The 21,984-nt window shown below is 55.7% G+C and overlaps 2 protein-coding genes across 9 annotated transcripts; one reads left to right on the top strand and one right to left on the bottom strand.

Annotated features, from left to right (window-relative positions):
* The first annotated feature begins 255 nt into the window (after positions 1-255).
* Positions 256-2,993, top strand: LOC121062480 (olfactory receptor 10K1-like). Its single transcript, XM_040542503.1, has one exon. It carries the CDS (start codon positions 683-685, stop codon positions 1,646-1,648), a length of 966 nt encoding a protein of 321 aa, XP_040398437.1. The 5' UTR covers positions 256-682; the 3' UTR covers positions 1,649-2,993.
* A 95-nt stretch (positions 2,994-3,088) lies between these two features.
* On the bottom strand, positions 3,089-21,313 carry AKAP8 (A-kinase anchoring protein 8). 8 transcript variants are annotated; one of them, XR_005815569.1, is made up of 17 exons: positions 21,184-21,313; positions 18,284-18,322; positions 17,767-17,799; positions 16,811-16,906; positions 15,920-16,205; positions 14,057-14,663; positions 13,541-13,682; positions 13,089-13,138; positions 12,414-12,447; positions 11,258-11,354; positions 10,454-10,595; positions 9,757-9,850; positions 8,553-8,683; positions 7,332-7,427; positions 5,647-5,841; positions 4,718-4,960; positions 3,909-4,045 (listed from the first exon to the last, which is right to left on the bottom strand). XR_005815569.1 is itself a non-coding variant. In XM_040542499.1 (15 exons), exons 1-15 carry the CDS (start codon positions 21,200-21,202, stop codon positions 3,452-3,454), a joined length of 2,460 nt encoding a protein of 819 aa, XP_040398433.1. In that variant the 5' UTR covers positions 21,203-21,313; the 3' UTR covers positions 3,089-3,451. The 8 variants fall into 8 exon arrangements, 4 of the variants coding, with proteins under 4 accessions (XP_040398433.1, XP_040398434.1, XP_040398435.1 ...); XR_005815571.1 differs by lacking the exon at positions 12,414-12,447 and having other exon boundaries at positions 13,091-13,138; positions 21,184-21,312; XR_005815572.1 differs by lacking the exon at positions 12,414-12,447 and having other exon boundaries at positions 13,091-13,135; positions 21,184-21,312.
* Positions 21,314-21,984: the final 671 nt, after the last annotated feature.

The raw sequence follows: 21,984 nt of genomic DNA, 5'->3' as shown, positions 1-21,984 counted from the left end.
TTGCTGGAATAATCCCCGTTCTGGGTCCGGGACTGACTGCAGCCGGAGGTGGCTGCGCTGCTCAAAGCCCTGCTTTGTCTGCTCTGCTTCCCCAGCAGCTCCAGCTCCTCATCTCCCACAGTGCCGCACCTTCTGAGAGCTCACGTGCCCCTTGAAAGAGCAGGAGGCTCTGCAGCACCGTTTTCCCCCCTCTTGCAGCCCCTTGAAGCCACTTTCCTCACTTCTAGGAGCACCCCCGCAACGCCCCCCCGTCCCCTGCTCCATCTTCCAGCCCGCGATTTGCCCACCCTCGCAGTGCCTGCCCTTGCAGACGCCGCTTTCCCCGCTACGAGACGAGCAACGGGACTTCCCCGCGGGGGCTGCCATGCCCCGGGCGAGCCCCGGTGGCCGTGCACCCACCCTGACAGCCACTGCACATCGGCGAGGGGAGCTGGGGGTCCTTGAGCCACTTGGGGGGCGCCGGGAGCTGCAGCGAGGCTGGGGGCTGCCCGCAGCGCTCACCAGCCCCGAGCCCACGCGTATGCCCTGCTGATTTCAGGAACAGAGCCCGTGGTGGGGGCACGGACACTGGGAAGGGGCCTGCTGAGGGGCGCTGGGGCAAATTCTCCTTGGCACGGCAGTGGACACCGCCCCTCGAAGCTCCTCCGCCCCTGTTTGGCCTTGTTGCTCGGGGAAAGCTTCCATGGGGAGTGAAAACCAAACGATGGCCACCGACTTCATCTTCCTGGGGTTCTCCAGCCTGGCGGAGCTGCAGAAGCTGCTCTTCGGGGTGTTTTTGCTTCTCTACCTGCTCACGCTGAGCATGAACACTGCTATAATGACTGTCATAAGGGTGGAGCGGAGCCTTCACACACCCATGTACTTCTTCCTCTGCGTCCTGTCCTTTTCCGAGACCTGCTACACCCTCGTGATCGTCCCCAAGATGCTGGTGGACTTGGTGGCGGAGAGAAAAGCCATTTCCTTCCTGGGCTGCGCCATTCAAATGTACTTCTTCCTTCTGCTGGGCTGCTCCCACTCCTTCCTCCTGGCGGCCATGGGCTACGACCGCTGCGTCGCCGTCTGCCGCCCGCTGGCCTACAGCAGCATCATGACCCGGCGGCTCTGCGCGCAGCTGGTGGCCGCGTCGGCGCTCAGCGGGCTGCTGGTGGCCCAGCTGGTCACCCCCCTGGTGTTCTGCTCGCCGTTCCAGGCAAGCCGGCAGCTCGACCACTTCTTCTGCGACATCTCCCCCGTCCTCCGGGTGGCCTTCAGGCACACCGACGCCGGCGAGGCCATTATCATGGCGCTGGGCGTCTTCGCCCTGATGGTCCCGCTGACGCTGATCCTGGCTTCGTATCTCTTCATCCTCGCCGACGTCCTGCGCATCCCCTCGGCCGCGGGGAGGCACAAAGCCTTCTCCACCTGCAGCGCCCACCTGGCCGTGGTGGTCGTGCACTACGCCTGCGCCTCCCTCATCTACCTGAGGCCGGGCTCCAGCTCCTCGTCGGGCCAGGACGCGCTGATCTCGGTCACTTACACCATCCTCACCCCGCTGCTCAATCCCATGATTTACACCCTGAGGAACAAGGATGTCAAAGCGGCTCTCCGGAAAGCGATCAGGAAAACACAGATTTCTCCAGAATGTTTTCCGGGAAAGAGGTCAAGGTGAGCCACTTCCCCAGCGGGTATTTCCAGCCGGCAGCCTCCCCTTCCAAAAAGCATCGCTCCTTTTCCGCGAGCCCTTTGGCTCCCAGCGGAGCTTCGGCAAAGCCATGACGGCGAAGCACGGCTGCTAAGAAGGATGAACAAATTCCGGTCACAGTGAGAGTGGGAAAACCAACTTCAATTTCTTTTTGAATACAGAAACCCAATTTCTTTTTGAATACAGAAACCCAATTTCTTTTTGAAGATGGAAATCCAAATTTCCACCCCAGTTCCACCAAAGCTTCCAACTGTACAACCTGAGACATTTAGTGAAGAAGAATCATAGGCGTCGAAAGAATTTCAAGGGGAAACTCCATTTTTTTTTCAGGAGATCGCAAGCACAGGACCATGTTCATGGTGCGTATCAAGCTCTGACTGCGTGATATTGCGGGGCCCATCAAAGCCTGCAAGGAACCAAGCTCCTGCAAGGACTTGGCTACTTCGAATCTCATCGGCTTGCTTTTGCCAGGGGCTGAATTAACGCACCCGGCCCACAGCCGCTGCGTTCACGTCCTGGGCTGCGTGAAGCTGACGACAAAAGCCTGTTCTTTCCTCCAAAACGAAGGCGTCTTCTCTCAATCAACGGGAAAGCGGAATCGGCAAAACAAGGAAGGGAAACTATTCCAGGAGGAAAAGCCCCCGTGGAAGTGTTCTGTGAAAATGGTCATTTTTAAAACCTTTGAAAACCACGCTGCTGCTTTCACAGCTTTTGTCATGTGCAGATGCAGGGTTCCCTCCCTCTGCAGGGGGGATTGCCCCGGCCCAGGAAGCAGCCTTTACTTTCTGGACAGAATGAAACAGTCGAAGGCAACGACCAGGAAAACCCAAAAGGCTCCTGAAACTTTTATTTCTAGGGCTTGTCACAGCAGCAGAAAGACAGCCACACTTTCTCCAAACCTTCAAGTCACGTCGCAAGCTGTCGGGCTCTAACATGGCAGAACTCAGGTTATTTCTCTGAGTTATTTTCATTTCAAGCACGTGCTATTTATTGTGGGGTATGTGGGTCTAGAATCCAGAGCAATACTGCCCTGAGCCCACGCAGGGGGTGGGGATGGAACAAAGAACGGGACCGGGGCACTGCAATCCCCCAAAACCACATGGGGACGTTTTGCAGCCCTTTAGAAAGGGCAGTGGGTAACTCGGGGACCAAGAGCAGTGATGCGAGCCCCCAAGAGGTCAAAAAAGAAAGAAACAACAGGGAGGAAGAAGCCCACAGGGATGGGAGAGGCTGCAGGAGCTGGGGCTGCTCGCTGTGGAGAGAAAGCCCCCCTCTGTGAGCTCCTCGTGTCCCTCACTCTGATATTTTACGTATTGCTGACGTGGGAGATCATTAAATGACCGAGTCTTCGTCACACCAGACTTCAGCCAGCTTTATTGCTGCGCTTAAAAAAAAACAAGACAGCTGTCAGGATTTAATCACAGTTTTATTCTGCAAACCCAGCTTTTTCAATTCTAAAATTCAAAAAAAAAAAAAAAAGAAAAAAAAGGTGGTGCTGCCTCTCAGGGAATGTACAGCTTCCTGCAGTCTTCGACCTAAACCAAAAAGAGCACAGAGAGAGCAGAACTAAGCAAATCTACAGAACAAGACAGCGGAGCGCACGCCTGCTCGCAGGGCAGAGAAGCTGGGTCCCTCCCCTTGAATGAGAGCGGAACGCCGCGTCCAGCTGCGCACAGTAAGACAGGAAGAGGAAGAAAAAAAAAATACAAAACCAAAACCAGGGGTTATAACACGGGCGTGGGACAATCACCTTCACACAAACATTCACAGTTACTCTTGCTGCGGCTCGGTGGCTGCCGGCGGAGCCTCTTCCTCCCCCCCTTCCTCTTCTTCCTCCTGCTCGCTGCATGCAGCCGGAGCCGCCTCACTCACGCTTTCCTCTCCCTTCTCCTCCTCTTTAGCTGCCCAGCCCTCAGTTTTATTTTCTGCTGCTGGCTCCTGGGAAGTTTCTGGAACCGAAGGCGGCTCCTCCGAGTCTGCCTCGGCCGCTGCTTCTGAAGGCGCCACCGCGTCCGAAGGCGCCGCAGCCTCACTCGTGTCCTCCGCTGCTTCCTCCGCTTCGAGCTGGTCATCGTCTTGCAGAAACGGGGGCATCAGCAGCTGTTTGGGGTGCTGATCCTGCTCCCCCGCGTGTTTCAGGAATTCCTCTGATTTTGACAGCTCTTCAGAAGGCCCTTCCATCTCTTCTGCTGCCGGAGCCGCGTCCGTAGCTTCACCCGTGTTCCCAGCTCCTCCCTCCTGGGCCTGGGCAGCCTCCGCAGCAGTGTTTTCGTTTGCTCCTTCCCCACCGCCATCTCCGCCTTCCAAGGCTTCTCCTTCGTCCACATCCTGGTCAGTGATTTCGTCTGTGAAGGGATCTTCGCCCTGGGGAAGAGAGAGGGGAAGAGAGAAGAGTCACCGGGCTGCAGTGAGGCGGAGGCAACCTCAGCCATGAAACGCAGAGGTTCGCAACCGATCGGAAAACGGCAGCTTCTCAATCGTGGAAATCCATCGCGTCAAGCCCCAAAGCCACTAAACTTTCAGCAAGAGAAGCGCCCCGGGAGGGTGCTCGGATCCCACATCTTGGAGGAGCGGGAGGAACGCGCAAGTCTTCCCTCCTGCATGGCACGCTGCTGAGCGTGCGGGCGCCGGGGCTGGGTCCTATGCTAAGAACCGTGTGTGCTGCAGCACCCGAGAGGGCGAGCCAGGGCATCGGCTCCGCTCTCGGCTGGGAGGAACTCGGCTCAACGAGACGATTTAAAAAAAAAAAAAAAAAAAAAAAGCAATTCCTCAACCTCTGTCTAGTCCCAGCTGGGTGGGACGGCACGGGACTCCCACACGGTGGGAGAGGAGTGGGAATATCAGCGACTGGTGGCCTTCCTCTCGCCCTTCGCTGGAGATCAAGGAGTCCAGCTGCCCGGAGCCACGGCGCTAACGTTAACCTTGCGTGCACGCAGCCCTGGCAGTCCCCTGAGCACAGCTCTCACTCTCTCCCCCAATACGAGGAGCCCGAGCGCCTCGGGGTTGGGTTTTTTTTTTTTTTTTTGACCTCGTTACCTTTATTCAGGCCGACATCAGATCCTAGCACTGCTCCCATCGGGGCAGGGACCGTTTTGTTTGGCTCTCTGCTTGTGTTTCGGGGTTAGGTGTGGGTGAGCACTGTACGGTCAGTGGGTGCTGTGCCCTAGCGCTGGCCCTGCCGGAGAGTAGGCGCCACACTGTGCCACAAACCGGGCCAAACCGTGCTTCTAAACTCCCTCTCCCTTCCTCACAGGTCACCAAGGTATGCGGAGGGCTGGCCTGCAACAGATGAAATGTGAAGGGAGGTGGGCAGCATGCCAGCGGCAGAAACCTCGCCTGAAATCTGATCGACCGGGACGAAGAGTTTTCTCAACTCCCCCCTGTCGTGGCTGTGGTGGAGGCCGGGAGAGTGACCTCTCCGGCTCCAGCACAGCGCCTGCGACGTCCCGAAAAGCGGAGGCACGCCGGTAGAGGCCGGCCTGGTAAAGCCAGGCCCGGCCCCACTCGCTAAGTTCCAGCGCCTCTCGGGTTCTCTGCCTCACGGACCGGATCGATCAGAGGTTCAGACCAGATTGGCTGCCTCCACACGAGCAGATCCATGCAGGTGGAGGACAAACGCAACGGTAAATCTTCCCTGGCTGAGGTTCAGCCAGCTGGTCTCACCTACCGAGGTTCTGGAGGACGTGGGGGGAAAACTTCAGGCTATACCTTGCGATCTGGACCCGTGTCCGTTATCGCCGGTAAAAGCTACGGGGGAATATGAAGTCCACTAGTGGTGGAGACTGTCACGGCCTCCCTTTGGAAGGGCGAGGCGCCCAGCATCCCTCAGAGGAGGAATCGTTAGGCCCGCGTTCAAGAAACCAGCTCTTGATGCTGACAGTCTTGTCAATTATCGCCCTGTCTCCGGCCTTCCTTTCTCGGGGAAGGTTGCCGAGAATGTTTTGGCGAGGCAGCTCGGGCATTACCTGGAATCCTCAGATTTCCTCCACCCCTTTCAGTCTGGTTTTGCACCTGGGAATGGTATGGAGACCGTGCTGGGATGGGTCGAAGATCTCCTCCTGCCGATGGACAAAGGTCAGGCGCCCGTGCTGATTCATTTAGATCTGCCGGCAGCCTTTGATACCGTTGATCATGAGGAGTTGTTGACGTGCCTGCGGACCCTGGCAGGGGTAGACGGAGTTGCACTTGAGTGGTTCCGTTCTTTCCTCTGAGAGATCCCAGAGGGTAGCACCGGGCAAACGCTCGTCTGCCCCGAGGGCTCTCTCGGGTGGGGTACCGCAGGGTTTTTTTATGTCACCCTCCTGTTCAACGTGTATGAGAGGCCGTTAGGGGAGGCGGCCTCATCACTTGGCTGCAGCGCCATCATACGCTGGCAACTCTCAGCTCAAAGTCTCTTTCACTGGACCCAGAGGGCGGAGTCGCAGTTTTGCTAGAGTCTAGCAGAGACTGGGCATGATGAGAGCTAGCTGGCAGAGGCTCGGTCCGGGGAAGGCCAAAGTGATGCCGGTGGGACAGGGGAAACATCTGCTCCCCCACATGGGGGGGGGGGGGGGCCGCCCGCGCTGTCGGCCAGCTTTGCGGACAGGGCTCCTGTCGGATCCTGGGCTGCTCCTGGGCTCCCAGGGAGCAGCAGTAGGCGAAAGCGCTTCGTTTCGTCTTCGCGGGGCCACGAGGTTGCGACCTTTCCTCTCGGATGCGGGCCTCGCCCGTAAACCCCGCGCCACCTCCAGACCGCGTTGCTGCCAACGCGCTCTGCACTGGGGGGCTCTGGGGGCGGCCCGCGGCCGCCCGCACGCTCGGCGGACCCTTCCGCACGGGACGCGTTCCCCCCAGCGCTCTGCTCTGCAGGCTGCACCGGCTTCCGGCTTCTTTCTGCAATTCCGAGTGCTGCTCTGGACCTAGCGAGCCCTACCTGGCGCCGGCCCTGCCCTCTCCTCACGCTCCAGCTTGGCTCTGAAGAAGGGCCGGGGAACGCTCTGCCACTTCCCAGCTTGCACCTCAAGGGAAGGGGGGGGGGCTACAGCCAGGCTGTTTCGGCTCGCAGGAACTCAGCTCCGTCACTTGGTTGAGCTGCCGGGAGCGCTGCAGAGCCCAGCTTTTTACACAGGGCAAAATTCGCCCCAGTGCAGCGTGGGGGCGGTGGGTGGCACAGGAGCCGACCGCCTCCAACTCCAGCCCGGCCTGGACCCAAGAGGTGCTGCCCAGCTCACGTACGCTGCACCGGGGGGAGCTTGGTCCCCAGGCCACTGCTCGAGGGGTGGCTTTAGCACACCAGAGTTCCTTTTTCTCCCTCTTTTTTCTTCCCTATTTTTGTCTCCTTATGTTTCTGTTTGGACGGTTTCATAACTGCTCTATAAGCGCCTGGGAATTACAGTAGGTACAGTCTGCAAGTTAAAAAAACCATGAGAGGTTGTAAACCGCCTACAGAGAAAAAAGAAACCAGACCCAAGGTTTAGACTAGAGGCAAAAAGGCAGCGGAGTGGGATCTACGCTTCTCCCCATCGCATGTAGCAGGGTGTCCTGTGACCAACATGCAGCACACACAGCGATGCGCGGCTCCGCGCCGCTCCAGCGCTCGGGACCACCGCGGCGCCTGTCCCCCACTGCTCCGGGACCTCCGCACGGGCTGGTGACTCTCTCGCCCACTCACCTTGAGGTACTTCTCCAGCATCTTGACGATGTGTTTGTTATTCAGGACGCTCTTGGCGACGTGCAAGCTGGTCTTCTTGAACTGTTCCGCAGCCATCTGAAAAGGAACCCAACGTTAGCATCACTGGGCCGGTCCTAAGGGGGAAGGAAGAGTTCAAAAGAGGATTTTGGCTTGAGGTACTGAATTCTTTCCTCCTCAGCAGGACTTGCAAAGCCCGACCTCAAAATCCAGCTTCTCAGAGAGCGTCACAAGGAGCAGGTAGAGGGGAGCACCTGCACCTCTTCTGCTGCCACGAGCCCTGGAGAAGAACGCGCACCAATTGGAGCATCGCCCCAAATATCACTCATCCCAAGCACGAGTCCATGCACACGTCAAACGTTTAATGCCGAGGAGACAAAGACTACCCCGAGGGACGTGTGGATCCAACCGAAGCTCGCTGTCTCCATCTGCGCTCGCATCGAGAGAAAGCAGCAACCCCCAGGGATTTTCAGCAGCGAAGGCAGCTCCACAACCTCCCCGTAGAGAGGAATTCCTGCGCCAAACCTCCTGGGAGCTGCTGTTCAGCACAGCGTTCCCATGCCCTGGCAGGCCACGAGCCCCAGAACATCTTCCAGAGAGGGCGGTTTGTTTTGCTAAGCTTCTAACACCTTCCCCCAAGACACGACGCAGCTACACGTGGGACAGGCAGAATCTGTACTTATCCCATGTAGCAAAAAATAAAAGCTGCTTCCTGCTTTTCACAAGCACTGCACTTCCACCGCCTCTCTTCAGCCTAACTCACCCCATTTCTAAATCCCCTCCGCAGCCTGGGCCAGTTCAGACACCGATTGTCTCCTATCCAAATTCCTCAAGTGCCCCCAAAGGGGACTTTAAGCCAAAATTTTAGCAAAATTAGAGAGAAGGAACATTTAGCCTGCGCATTTATACAGCATGCCCGGATTTCAATTAGTCCAACACCAAAGAGGCAAAAAGAAAAGGCTACTGGCTGTCTCCACAAAGCTGCGGTTCGGGGCCTGTCTGGATTGTCTGAACGCCAGGCACCAGTTTTGGCTCAGAACACGTTCTCCCACGGCAGCCTCGCTTCCCGCTGGTTGCACAAAGTCACTGACGTGCTCCGATAACCCCCCAGTGCAGAAGAGGTGAGCTCTCAGAAATAAAGGCAGGGCTGCAGAAAAACCTGCAGAGACCGACCGCGACCAGAAGCCAGGTCTGGTTGCTTACCCTGCGGTTTCGGTTGTGATCTGCGGATCGCAGGTGTCTCTGGAGGAGGTGGTTCTGCGCAGGAATTAACATGTCGCAGGCCATGCAGTGAGCCGCCTCGATCTTCTTGAAGAAGTGTTCCTGGCCAATACCTGCAGCCACGAGGAGATGTCAGCCCCGATGCGTAAGGAATGAGACGTTCTGGGAACACAAGAACCTTTCCACCTGCTCTCCCCACGCCAGGGCCGACGTGCTATTTCAGCACCTGTACTCCTTCCCATTTCTGCCTTCCCTTTGGGGACAAAAATCACATCCACGAGGCACAGACAGGGGTTATTCTGCTCTAAAACGGATGGTACTGATGCAGTACCCGCGTGGAGGAGGAGAGATTGTGCTAACAGCCCAAGGTACGAAGCAGTTCACTTACCTGAGCAAAGCTGGGCACCAAACCCCGGTTTCTTCAGTCCTGCTGGAAGCCAGCCGGCCTCTCCAGGCCCATTTAACGGCAGAACGGCCAGCTCGAGCCTCCCCCAGCTTTGGCTTCACTCCTCTGTACCTCTGCCCAGGTTTTCTGCCTGAACTCCCACTTTGTAGCCTACCCGTGGCGTAAATAAGCCGCATTCCCCACTCCTGAGCTCAGCACAGATACCAGCTCTGTACGTCGAGGACGGCCGTGCTCATCAGGCTACGAGGATTTTCTCTCATCGTGCTTTTTGCCAAAGCCCACAACGGATCAACTTCACTGCCTCCTCTTAATGTGAGAGGCAAACACAGGCCCCAGCTGCACTAACAGCCACAAAGGTAGCAAGCCTTTGGACTTTTTCCCCCATTTATGTACTTTTAGGATCTATCGTTACAAGAGCTTCGTGAATCTGTCACCTGCGAAACTGCAGAAGGACAGATCCCCACCAAAGTGACATCCCACAAAGTGGGCAACGAGGCATCCAGACCCTGACCCACAGCAGCACAAAGGACAGAGCCCCTCTGGAAGTAATGTTCATCAGACTGCAACCCTGTTAAGCCGCAGCAGTCCTCAAAGTCAGCAGGGAACCCACAAGGTTCTGGTTAGTTTGGTAGGCTGGGGTAAACGGGAAGTTCGGTGGTGATTTCACCTCTCGGCAGACACCGCTCTGCCACCAGCTGTGGCCACACCACTGCGTGCTACCGGAGAGCCCCATGTTTTTGGGATTCCCTCCCTCTTCCCCCCCACGGGACAGACTCTTACCCTTAAAAGGATCCGGCTTCTGCTTTGTGCCCTCTTTCTCAGTCAGCTCCTGGCGACGCTTCTCAATTTTCTTATTCCTATTGACGATGTATTCCTAGAGAGAGGAAGGGGAAGGAGCTCGCTGTCCTCCACAACACACCGAGACACCAAGGCCCTCAAAAGGGAAACGAGGTCCCTGTGGTCTTTCTCCTGGCCTTGTCATAGCTGGTGAATTAAGAAGACGAGGCAGGCGTTTTCCCCTCCCCGTCCCTTCCAGCAAAGAAGGATCCACCCCAGAGCCCAGCTTGGTGCCCCCCATAAGGTTCCGACCTTACAGTCCCCCAGGGGAGACGGCAACGCCCCTCAACAGACCCCAAGAAGCAAAAAAAAAACAGACAAAACACCCCAGTCCTTCCTCAGCTCTAGCTGTGCAGGGGGCAAAGAATGTCTGGAGCATTTATTTCTGGCCTTTCTGTTTAAATTCGCAGAGCCAACTTCCCTTCCCAGCACGCCAACCCATGAGAAACCGCATCACACTAAATGAAGTCATCGAGTGATGCGTTAACGAGTGGTGATGTGAGCCAGCCAGGCAGGGGGCTGCATGTTCACGATTTCATAACCCCTTCCACTCCCAGACAAGCCTGGAAATCCCAGATAACCCAGCAGTGATGCAGAGAAGACACAGAAGAAACACGCCAGCACGGGGCTGTGCACGTACCTGCAGGAACTCGACTGTTTTGTCTGGGAGTTTGGTGCCGATGTACCGCAAGGTCTCCTTGTGGAACTTGCTCTGTAGGTGTTTTTGGATCTCCTCTTCCTCAAAACTGCGGAACTTGCACACAGAACAGGCAAACTGGATCCTGAACAGAGCAATTGCACCCAAGTGAGCTGAACTTTTAGTGAGAACATCAAGAAGATCACAGCTGCTACTGCCCCAACTGTACTTTTATTATTTTTTTTTTCAGAACACCACGCCACAGTTTTACGCTGTGGCAGTTCTTTGTGATCACTGTGTAAACCCCACTGAATGAACAGCATCCACTTCTCCCCAAAACAGGTCGTCACACCACAGGAGAGGATGCAAAACCCCACACAAGTTTAAAAGCAGGTGGACAAACTCAAACCGCAGGAGATTAAACAGATATAAAAATACTCTCCCTGGTTTGGGACAGCCCTGAGATACAGAACCACAGGTGCCACCTTAAGCTGTCTTTAGGTGATTTATGGTGTTACTGTCATAGCAAGGCTGCTTATATAGCCACTTAATACTCCCTTCTGAATTTGTAACTCTACACTGAGCTACGTATTAAACAGCACGGTATTCCCATCTTAGAGCAGTCCTAAGACATGCGAAAGGGGGGGAAAAAAAAAAAACAACACAAAACTGCTGGAATCAGAATGGAGAGCCCCAAAACGTGATTCCCCAGACAGGCTTCTTGCAGAGGAAGGTCCCAGGTAAATATTACAACGTGCAATCGTTCACAGAAATGCTGGGAACAGACTAGGCTATCACTCTTCCTACCTGTCCATGGCACGGTCGCGCATCCTATCTCTTCGCCGCTGCTTCTCCCTCTTCTTTTTCACCTCTTCGTCATCGTCTTCGCAGCCGTCTCCAGATGCTAAGGGGAAGGAAAAAATAAGAATAAAAATCTCAGAGTTGCTGTGTAAGAGCTCATGGTTTACTGGCTGAGGTATTTCGGGACCAAGTTCCTTCGCTTCCTCTTTACTCTCAGCTTCAGAAGGAACTTCTGGTCTCCAGTAGCTGCCGCAAAACCCAAACTCTCCCCTCCTCCAGCTCCCTCAAATTCCCAGAGCAACTCAAGTCTTGGGAGGCAGCGACAGGACGTGCCCTTACTGGAAAGGGCAGTCACAAAGAGTCATTTACTTCCACAGTGCCACAGAGGCATGCTGCCAAGACACCCCCCCATCTCACTTTTTGGGAGAGAATGATTTTTTCTCCCTGTATTCTCGTTTTTTCCCCCAACCACCTATTTTTCACAAGGCTGAAAAGCTACTTAAAAAGGTTAAGCAACAGAAGCACGGATGTTAGTAGTGCTAACATCGCAGCTCTGCTTCCTTAGAACAGTTTCAAACAGACTTATTACGTCGCCTTCCCAATAATCTCGAGAGTTGTCAGGAAAACAGCTGAGACCAAGAGATTCAGCTGACCTAATCTTGGCAATATTTTAGGGGAGAAAGCTACAAGTACTGGGTCAGAGGTCTATCAGCCCCACGGGACAACGCCTTCAGGTGAAAGGAGCACAGAGACCAGTCCCAGTCAAGACCCAGTCAGGAGTGGGAGGCTTGAACAAGAACTTTAACACCCAGCTGCACTTGTTTCAATCCCAAGCATAACCCAGAAGCACCGACATCACTCATTAACGAGGCTTCTGCAAGTCACCATAACGCAGAAAGCACAGCACGTTTGGGGCTGACGTGTCTTCACCAAAAAGGACAATCCAACGCCAGCAGAAGCTGTTTCAGCTCCTCTAGAGCACGTGGGTTTTAAAATTACCACCCTGATATCCTGCCATATATCCGTGTATATCCCGGCGGGAGCTGCATCAGCTTTTGATGGAAAAAAATAAAAAAAAAATCAAACTCTGGGCAGTGCCTGAAGGCGAGGCAGGCAGCAAGGTGGAGCGCGTCCAGCTCGCACGCTGGGGGAGCCACCCTACCTTCCTCTGCAAAGTCACCACAGCTCCCGTTCTCCTGGAAAACAGAAAAAGAAAAGGACGCTGCTGTCATGTGCTGCCATCTGGAGGTGTCGTTGTCCACCCAGCCACCGGCAGAGCTGCGGAAGGATGAGGTGATTTCACCCCCCTGCTGACGCAGGGACAGAGCGTCAACATTCACTACCACCACCGCAAGATCGTCAGTTGGCACAGGTGGTTCCACGTCACTGCAGACTATCACTCCTGGCCATCAACGTTTAAATATTCCACACCTGAGTCACTGTCTGAGGAGCGCCTTGCAGGGACCCCCCCTCCCCCCCAAAACCTGGCAAAGGAGTAAAGGAAACCACCACTAATTGGGACTTCTGCCTAACGAGCCTCGCAGGTAGAGCCAGAAGCATTAGGACAGGCACAGGATCCTAACCGCCCCGCTCCTGGGCTCTCAGCACCTTGGCACAGGCACCTCAACACAGATCAATCTGCCAGTAATCCTTGCTGAAGGGCACGGGAAAGGAGGAGGAACGAGTACTTTTGGAATGTACGGGCTCAGAACGCTACTTCTAGGTGATTTTAACAACTCTGCCTTCAGCACAGTCAAAAAGGCAAACGGCTGGAGTGGGTAAATGTTCCCATGGCTGCCACAAAGACTTAAAAAAAAAAATATAAAAAGTTACTTACACCTTTGTCAGCTTCATCTCCTGATTTTTCCTCTCCTTCGCCCTCATCTGCTGCACACAAGAAAAATCATTTAGCTGGTGTCGGGAAGTTTTCTCTCCCATTACACGCTCCAAGAGGCTACTTAGTAAGTCACCACGTACTGCAATAATGGCCCAAAACCCCAGCAAGGACAGCTAACTGCTCACTGGTTTCTCCTTGCCTCTCAGTCCGTGCTGCAAACGCTGTCCTTACACCCCCAAAGCCCGCCTGGGGCATTAAATTTTGGTCTAGGCCACGAAGCCCGCGCACAAGGCGGAATTCGCAAGCACGTTATGACAATACCCACGCCAGCGACTGAAGAACACGGCAGCTTTGAAATGTAATCATTCAGCTGAAAAGATAATTCATCTTTCAGCTGAAAAGATAAAATGCTTAAGAACACGGGGGGAAAACGAGCAACGCTCGGCTCGTACCGTTCTCGGTGTCGTCGCCCTCGCTGTCAGTCTTTGCCTGTTTGCTGTCCGGCTCGTCTCCACTTTGGGACTGCTTCCGCTTGCGTCCTCCTTCGCTGTCCGATCGCCCTCCTGAACGGTTTCGGAAACCTCTCCTCTTGGGCTACAAGTGGAAGAAAACAACCAGATCAACCAGCCCCAGGCCCCAAAAGTTCAAGTATTCCACCCATCTGCTGCAGGCCCTACAACAGTCAAGCCCAGATGACCCCGCGAGACTTTTATCCAGCTACAAAAGGATTTGCTGGTGGACTTAAAGCCAGGTTGAACAAACCCATTAAGGGTCCCACCGCCCTCCTGAGGGGATTCAGGACGGGGACGCTGCCCTGTTTGGGACACCTGAGATTACTCAGCGGGGGAAGCGACCTGAGCTCCTCCAGGAGGCTCAGCTCCACAGACCAACGGCCAAGCCGACCTCCCGAGGCAGGAGAGCGAGCTGCCCGGGCTCTCACAGCAAAACCCACGACGGCGACAACTTACCGTGAGCGTGTTCGTGTGCCAGGGCACCGCACCCATCCTGTCTCTGTTTCGCTGCCGCCCCATTCCGTACGGCACGTTACCGTACCGTCCCGTTCCCATGCCCGACATCCCCATCATGCCATAGTCATAGTCTCCATAGTCCCCGTAGTCTCCGTAGTCACCGTAATCCCCATAATCCCCGTAGTCACCGTAATCTCCATAATCTCCATAGTCCCCATAGTCCCCATAGTCGGGGACCAGGGCTTGGGAGAAGAGAGAGGGGAGCCTGTTGGGGCCGGCGCCCCCCATCCCACGCCCACCCATGTAGTTCAACTCATTCCAGCGAGCGGAGAGGCGCTCCGAGCTCGAGGAGGGCATGAAGTGGTCGGAGCGGTTGAAAGTGTTCAGGCGCCCCCGGTTCTGCACGCGGTTTTGGCCCCGTCCTCGGATGAGGCCGTAGTTGTTGGCCCGGTTGCGAGACTGATCCCTGCGGCCGTCGAACTGGCTCCCGAAGGAATCGCCGCGATCGGCGCCGACCTCGCCGTAGTCGTAGCCGGACCGGTACATGTCGCGGTCGTTCATCGAGGACCTCGAGTCGTACGATTCGAAAGACTCGAACCTGAAGGAGCTGCACGGCGAGGAGAGAGCAGTCAGCAGCAGGAATAAAGCTGTGTATCACACAGAGCTTGCATCTATTCGTATCAAAACCCAAATGTTCTCGACTAAAAAACCCTTTTTAAATCCTGATCCCTTTCTGTACCCACCACCTTTTCTTTAGCCTCAGGAAAATCAGTATCAAAACGCTGCGTTTTTGGCACAAGCATCCAAACAGAAACTTGAATCTATGATTCTATGATCTGAACAGAAACCCTTTGGAGGGGTCACAACCTCACCAGCTTTACAGCAGAACACCAAATCACCCCGAGCTTTGCTTTGCCAGCTGAAAAGCAGATCCCAAAAGCTGCCCCGCTGCAGCCTACACGAGGTAAAAGCAAAAAAGGCTGCTTCCCATCGGCAGGGTCAGCGATTCGGACCCGAAAGAGAACATCCCGCCTGCTAAAGGATCTCAGCTGGAAGAAAAGGGGAACATCAAAACAACCAGCCACCACCGGCAGGGACAAAAGCACAGACTCTGGCTTGAAAGGGAAACCCTGTAAGAAGTAACAAAAACCTAACTTTGCTAAAAAAAAAAAAAAAAAATAAAGAGGCGAACTGCAGGGTTTTGTCCAACGTGCAGGTGTACCTTTAACACCATGGAAAACCCAAAAGGAAACCAAGCAGCCCCTTAAGGCAAAACTCAGAGCTGTTCCTCCACGTGTGGAATTAATTCAGGTAAGCCCCTCAGCTGTCCAAAGTAACATCAAACGGCAAAAAAAGAGGCAAAGCTTCGCTGATTCAGCAACTCTTGCCAGGCTCTGCGTTACCATTTGAGCAGCAACACGAGCACCAAAATGGAACGACTCTCCAGGCTGGCACGGTTTAGCCCAGCGGAAAGAAAAGCACACTGGGCAGCCAGGAGGGAAGACGGATGTAGGTGAAAAGGTGTTTCTAGCTTTGAAGCTTCTTGAAACGAAAAAGCTTTCTACAGAACCTGTTAACCGAATCCACCACGGAGGTCGCTTTTAGTGCCTGATATATACATCAGGTTTGACATGCTTAATATTTCATGTATTAAAAATATTTTTATACATAAAGGGGTGTGCACGTGCACACACGTATCAGGACGGGTTAAATAAGCGATCAATCTCGTTCGTTCACCCTGGAACGAACACCGGATCATGCTGCGCAACCAGAACAGCTTAATCTGACGTCACGCTGATTCGAGGCCACTCTTTTTTACTGTTAAAAAAAAAAAAAAAAAACGAGAAGAAGTTGGGCAGTCACCTCTCCTGGTCTTCCATTCCTTCCCCCGTGCCGCCGCTGCCCTCCTTCGACAGCATATCCAAGCGCTGGTTTATTTTGGCTATGATGGAATCCGAGTTCTCGTTCGCCACGGTCTCGCTGCCGTACGAGGCGACGGGCATGGCGGAGCCGACGTCGGCGTTCATGCTCATCTCCGAGGTTTTGGGAGTTTCCCAGGTGCTGGAGGTGGCGGCAGCGGCGTAGTTGTACGTGGCCGCCGTGTTGGCGGCGGTGGTTTGGGTGTTGTAGTAGTCATAGCCTTCATAGCCTGGCAGAAAGGGGTAAAAAAAAGAAAAAATCAGCGTTAATGCAGGGTCATTAGGACAAGGGAGTCTGGGAGAAGAGCCGAGACGCTAACGGACCCTACCGGGCAAGGCTGCGGCTGAGCTTTGCTCCTTTAAAGAAAATCTTGCTTCTTAAAGTGAGAAATGTCAGAGGTTTCTTGTTTCCCAATGCTAAAAGCTTACGGACCTCCTTTGGGCGCTTCTAACCACGGAAACGGAGCGCTGCTGGTTTCATTTGCGATTTAGGAACAAGCTCAGTGGATGCTGTGGGACTTTGTCAGCCTGAGGCAGCTACACCGCAGTCCCAAAACCCAAAGAGGACCAGAGCACCGCACACCCAGCAAACAAAGAACCAAAGGGACGGAATAAATCGATCAGGGGAAAAAAAAACGAAAGGAATCAAAGCAGCGAGGAGCACTCAAAGAGCACAAAGCCACCACAGGAAAAAGCGAGGCCCTAAGGCCGGAGGTCGCCCCACGGGACGTGCTGGGGGGTCCCGACGGCACCGGTCGCCCCCCACTCGCCACCTCCTGAGCCCTGAGCTAAGAGCAAAGCTTCCTCCAACAGCCCTGCAGTCGCCGCTTCTGACCTGGCGCGCCCTTGGCTATGTCAGTCCTAGGGCTCTCGTAATGCGACTGCCAAGTCTGCCAGGAAGATCCCTCATAATTCTCCTTGGCCGCCATGCCTACAATAAAATTGACAACGGTTAAGGCCGACGGCGCGCCGCTGCCTGGCTCTTTCCTTGCGTTTCCCCCCCCCCAGCTGCCCGGCTTTTGGTTGCGGGGGGATCGTGAGCCCACCGGAGCAGGGACTGCCCTCGGGCCTTGGCTGGGGCTCCCGGGCTTCCCAGAAAGAGAAACGAAGGAAGAAAAACTCAATTTTTCAGCAATGATTTGAGCTGGGAGGTCGGAGTCGACAGCCCTGCCGCACAGTATTTGGTTTTACCCCGTGAGGAGCAAATAAACGGTATTTCATAAAAGCACCCTGGGCTTTTGCTTTCCCTAGGGAAGGCATTAACAGCTCAGAACAGCCAGACAATCCGAATCTGGGCCAATTAATTAAACACCGCTCCGAGAGGAAACACTTACTAGCAAAATGCAAATCATGTTTAATTCAGGAGGCGCTAGCCTGCGTGTAGACACCATCAAGATGCCAGAACTTCAAGGGCAAGCCTCGGATTTTGAGGGGGGAAAAAAATAAAAAGTGGTGTTACTGAGATCAGAGGTAACACATCTGGCTGTTTGAGATCAAAAGAGAAACGGAGGCATGAAATAAATTAACTCCTCGTCCACGAGGCGATTTGCCTGCTTTAAGAAAGAGACGGCCCTCCGTCATCAGGACGGAGATTCTGCCCCGCAAAAGAAAAAGCCGCACACGATCGCGGCGAAGAAATCAACGAGGGCTCCTCACGGAAACCAAAAGGCCCCGAGCCCCTTTTTCCTGCACCAGAGGAAAACTCCTGCGCTCTTCGGGAGCGGGGAAAGCAGCTCCACGCGGCGTGGCCGACCCGAGACCGAGCAGGGCACCGAGGCGCTGAGCACGTACCTTGCCAACTTGGGGCGTTCGTCGCGTATGTACCTGAGCGAGAGAAAAGAGACGGGGTCAGCTCCGGAAGCAACGCCCTGCAGCAGCTACAAGGGGAGGGATGCAGCAAACGTAATGCTGGTAAAAATTACTTTTCAGAATGGGCGAGGAAGAAGCTGGGACTTCCAGCAGCTACTTATGAGAATGAAATGGGAAACAGACACCTTTTTTATTTTTAAATATTTGCACTTGAAAACACTCAAATGACCCAAAAAACCAAGCCAAAACTCAAGTAAAACACCTGGGGTGCCTGCGCAGAGTTCGCACGGCAGCATTTTGGTGCCGAGGCACTGTTTGGGGCAGGCGATTGCCTGCAATTCCTTTTTCTCCCCGAGCTCCAAGCCCAGGGGAACGGCGGCGGTGGGGCTGCCCGCCACTCCTCTCACCCCGAGCCGTCGCCGCTCCGAAACCCGGCCGTGATTTGGCCTCGGGAGTTTCGGTTTCGACACACGCTCAGCGGAACACACCAGAAATTTACCTTGGGTGTTGCTGGCCCCCGTACTCCAGGTGCCATAACCTGCAAGAAAAAAAATAAACAGAGCTGTCAGAAGGTTCAGGTGCTTTCTCCAGCCACAGTTCCACTTTCTTCCCTTAATTACCCCAAAATCAAGGATGTTTTTAATTACACCTGCACTTGTGCTTTTACTACCAGGGAAACATGCCCAAAGCCTGACTGATACTTTATTTGCAATTAACTCTGTTTGAAAACATCTCGTTGACCCTCGGGTCGATGATACACTGAGAATTAAGGAAAATGATAAAAAACAAACCAAACCACAAACAGGTGGAGTTTTGAAAGAGAAAGCAGCTCTAAAAGGTGCTCGGTGCAGCCATGGCCTGAGGCTACATGAGAGCTTCATGAGAGAAACCTGCCCAAGACCTGACCCTGCTCACCACGGATCTATAGAACGCGTGCGCCCTTTTAAAGGCTTTTTTGGGCTGTTGGAGCAGTGAATTCCTCAAAGCTCGGGAGAAGGGGTGCGTAAAGCACAGCAATCGTGGCAGAAATATTTAAACCATCATGGAAACCACCAGGTGGCGAGCAAACAGGGAGCAGAGGCGAACGACCACGTTTTCTAAGGGGGACCTCGGTGCTGACGGGTTTCCTTCCGTGCTTTTGGAGGCCGAGCTGTGCCCTGTTCAGCTTCGGGGCAGCCAGCTCACGATTTTTTCCTCCATCCTCCTTCACGAACGGCCCGCTGAGCACACGCAGACAAAAGCAGGAGAAACAAAGCCAGTCCGGGGAGGCTGCGAGGTCTTCAGTGAAGCCTCGGCTCTGCCGTGCCTGCGGCGCAAAGGAAACGGAGGCTGCTCGGCCCGAAACGCGTCAAAAACGGTTTCACTTCTTTCTCTGCTGAAACGCGGGCTCCTCGTGGGCTGCGCCTCTGGGTTATAAAGAAAAAAGCCGCCCAGTTTTGGGTGACATCTGTGTCCTTTGGTGGCTGTTCACGCAGGTATCGCCACGGGGGAGGTGCTCTTTCAAGGAATAAAGAAATCTGGGTTAAGCAGACACCTCAACACCTCCCATCCAGTCTTCGACAGCAATTAAGAACATGGTAATTAAGCGGTCGCCATCTAATTCCAAAACCAACATTTCTCAAAGAAAGAGCCCTACGTAAAATGTTTGGGTATCAGCAACTCAATACCAACATCTGCATCCCTCCCCTGCCGCACATACATATTCCTGTTTAAGGGAAGATTCCAGCTCCTAGACAACTCACTAGTTTCAAGAAACCAAAAAAAAAAAGCAAGATTCCTTCTCCAGAGTAACTTTGAAGCCGTTTGTTCAGATCGAGCTGCTGAAGGAGAGAAAGCAACGCTTGCGGAGGACGATCCAGCTGCCCCGTTCACAGCATCTCCCTTAAAAAGAGACAGACTGCATCCTAAAAGCGTGGTTTGCTGAAGAGTGGTGAGTAAAAACACACGCAGAACGGGCACCACTGCTGAGTTCTTTCTCAAACGCTGCTGCGGACCCGGCAAAAATCGCTCCCAGGGGACCTGCATGTTTTTGAAGGTGAGCAGAGTAAGCAGAGCGTGAATTCGCCAGAAGAGGACCAGGATATGGGGCTACACGGGTCCCAAAGCTGCAAAAATTGACCGTACACGGGGTCTGCATGACCTTAAAAGGGACCCGGACCAACCGAGGAAGCAATCAAGCGCTAAACTTCCACTGGCACAACTTCCTTTCTCTTCCGATCTCTGTCGGTGTTGTTTTGAAGCTTGAGGAGATGCCAAAAACTGGTGGAGGCAGGGAAACGGCACCCAGCACTCCGCTGCTAGGCACCCGAAGGAAGGAGGCTTCTTTTTACAAGCGGGACTTCAGGCAGCGACCGAAAACTCCTCGAAGTGGCAGCGTCCTGCCGGCAACCTCGGTGTTTCGGGGCTCACCTGCTGCCTCCTGACGATCTCCACGTTTTGCGGCCCCCTTGCACCCCACTTCACGCCGCTGATCTCTGCGTGTCGGGGCTCACCTGCTGCTTTCTGATCATCTCCGTGTCACCTGCCACCTTCTGCCCCGCGCTTTGGGTCTCACCAATCTCCACATTTCGGGGCTCGCCTGCTGCCTCCCCCCCCATTCCACGCAGGCTGCTGCGGGGTGCGAAGCGCCGTGGCGTGCCCCAGCCCGATGCCACCCCAAATACCGGGGCGCAACACCCCCACACCGAGCAGTGGGGGCTGTTCGTGTGGGTGTCCCCCCAACCCAGGCCGGTGACTGGGGGGGCACCGAGCACAGCCACACCGAGAGGCCCCCCAAAAAAACGGGGCTGGCTGGATGCCCCTGGTGGGGTGGGGGGTAATAAAGGGGGGGTAAAAGGAAGGGGTAAAAGAGGGGGGGAAGGGAATAGGGTAAAAAGGGGGGGGCGGGTTAAGGGAGGGAGCAAGAGGGGGAGGGCTGAGGGGGGGGGGCAAGAGGGGGCTGATTTAAATGGGAGGGGGGGCACCGGGCGCACGGGGCAGGGGGCGGGGCCCTGCGGCCGCCATTTTGTGGCGTCTTCAGAAATGCCCGGCTCCATTTCCGCCAACCGGAAAGGGGCGGGGAGGGGAGGGGGGGGGGGGGGGAACCGGGAAAGGGGAAGGGGGGCAGTACCGGACCCCCCCCCCGCCGCCATGTCCCTACCCCACCCCCCCCTCAGGCTGCCCCCTCCCCCCCCAACACCTCCCGGCGCCTCACAGCCCCGCCCGCCAATCAGCGGGCTCCCTCCGCTGAGCGACGCGCCGCTCGGCCAATAGGCTGCGGCGCCCCCTCACGGGAGGCGGGCCCAACGCCTCCTTGCCCCGAAGCGGCCGCTGCCGCCGCCGCCAAACGCCCGAGCCCGGCCGGGGAGGCGGCGGGAGGGCCGCGGAGGCGCCTCAGGCCCGGGGCCGGCCCGCACCTACCGCCGTAGCCCTGCTCCATGGCGGCCGCCCTCCGCCCCCGGCCCGCGGCGCCGCTCCGCCGCCCGAGCGCTCAGTGCGCAGCCGCGCAGCTCCCGCCGCCCATTGGGCCCCGCCGGCCCCTTCGGCCCGCCCACGAAGCGCTGCTATTGGCCGCCCTTCGGCTCGGCCGCTATTGGCTGAGCTCGCCCCGAGGCGCGGCCCGCCCGCCGCTCCCATTGGGCCGCGCCGCCCGCCCCGCGCCCGGCCTCCGCGATCCGATTCGTGGAGGAGCCTCCTGCGGTCCCGCCCCCTCGGCCCTTCCGTGGTCACGCCTCTCCGCTGTCAATCACGGCCGGACCCGCTCTTGATTGGGCGGCGGCGCGGGGCGCATTGTGGGGGCGGGAGCAGAGCGGTCGCCATGGAGACGGGGCCTGGTCCCGCTTTGCGGGCCTGACCCCCCCGGCCCGCTGACCTCTTCTTGGCCTTTACCCGTGACCCCGGCCCCAAATGTGACCTTCCCCCCCCCCCCAAGGTGTCCCCACACGTGCTCCTGGGTCCTTGCCATGACCTCAGCTATGACCCTTGACCCCAGCCCTGACCACTGACCCTGCCCATGACCCTTTGACTTGCGGAAAACGGACTCCACGGGGATAGTCCCGCCAAAGCCGTGCGCGCCTGATGCGGCAACTTGCCGTGGTTATGTGCAGCAAAGAGTTACATGTGCATGAAGTTTCACAATACGCCTATACATATTCATAACCCGTCCCCACTTCCTATTAAAATTAGTTCCAAGGAGTCATTTCCGTAAACTCCTCCCATCTG

The sequence above is a fragment of the Cygnus olor genome, chromosome 30, assembly GCF_009769625.2.
Source record: "Cygnus olor isolate bCygOlo1 chromosome 30, bCygOlo1.pri.v2, whole genome shotgun sequence".
Taxonomy (NCBI): domain Eukaryota; kingdom Metazoa; phylum Chordata; class Aves; order Anseriformes; family Anatidae; genus Cygnus; species Cygnus olor.
This window is presented reverse-complemented; position numbering and strand designations above follow the sequence as displayed.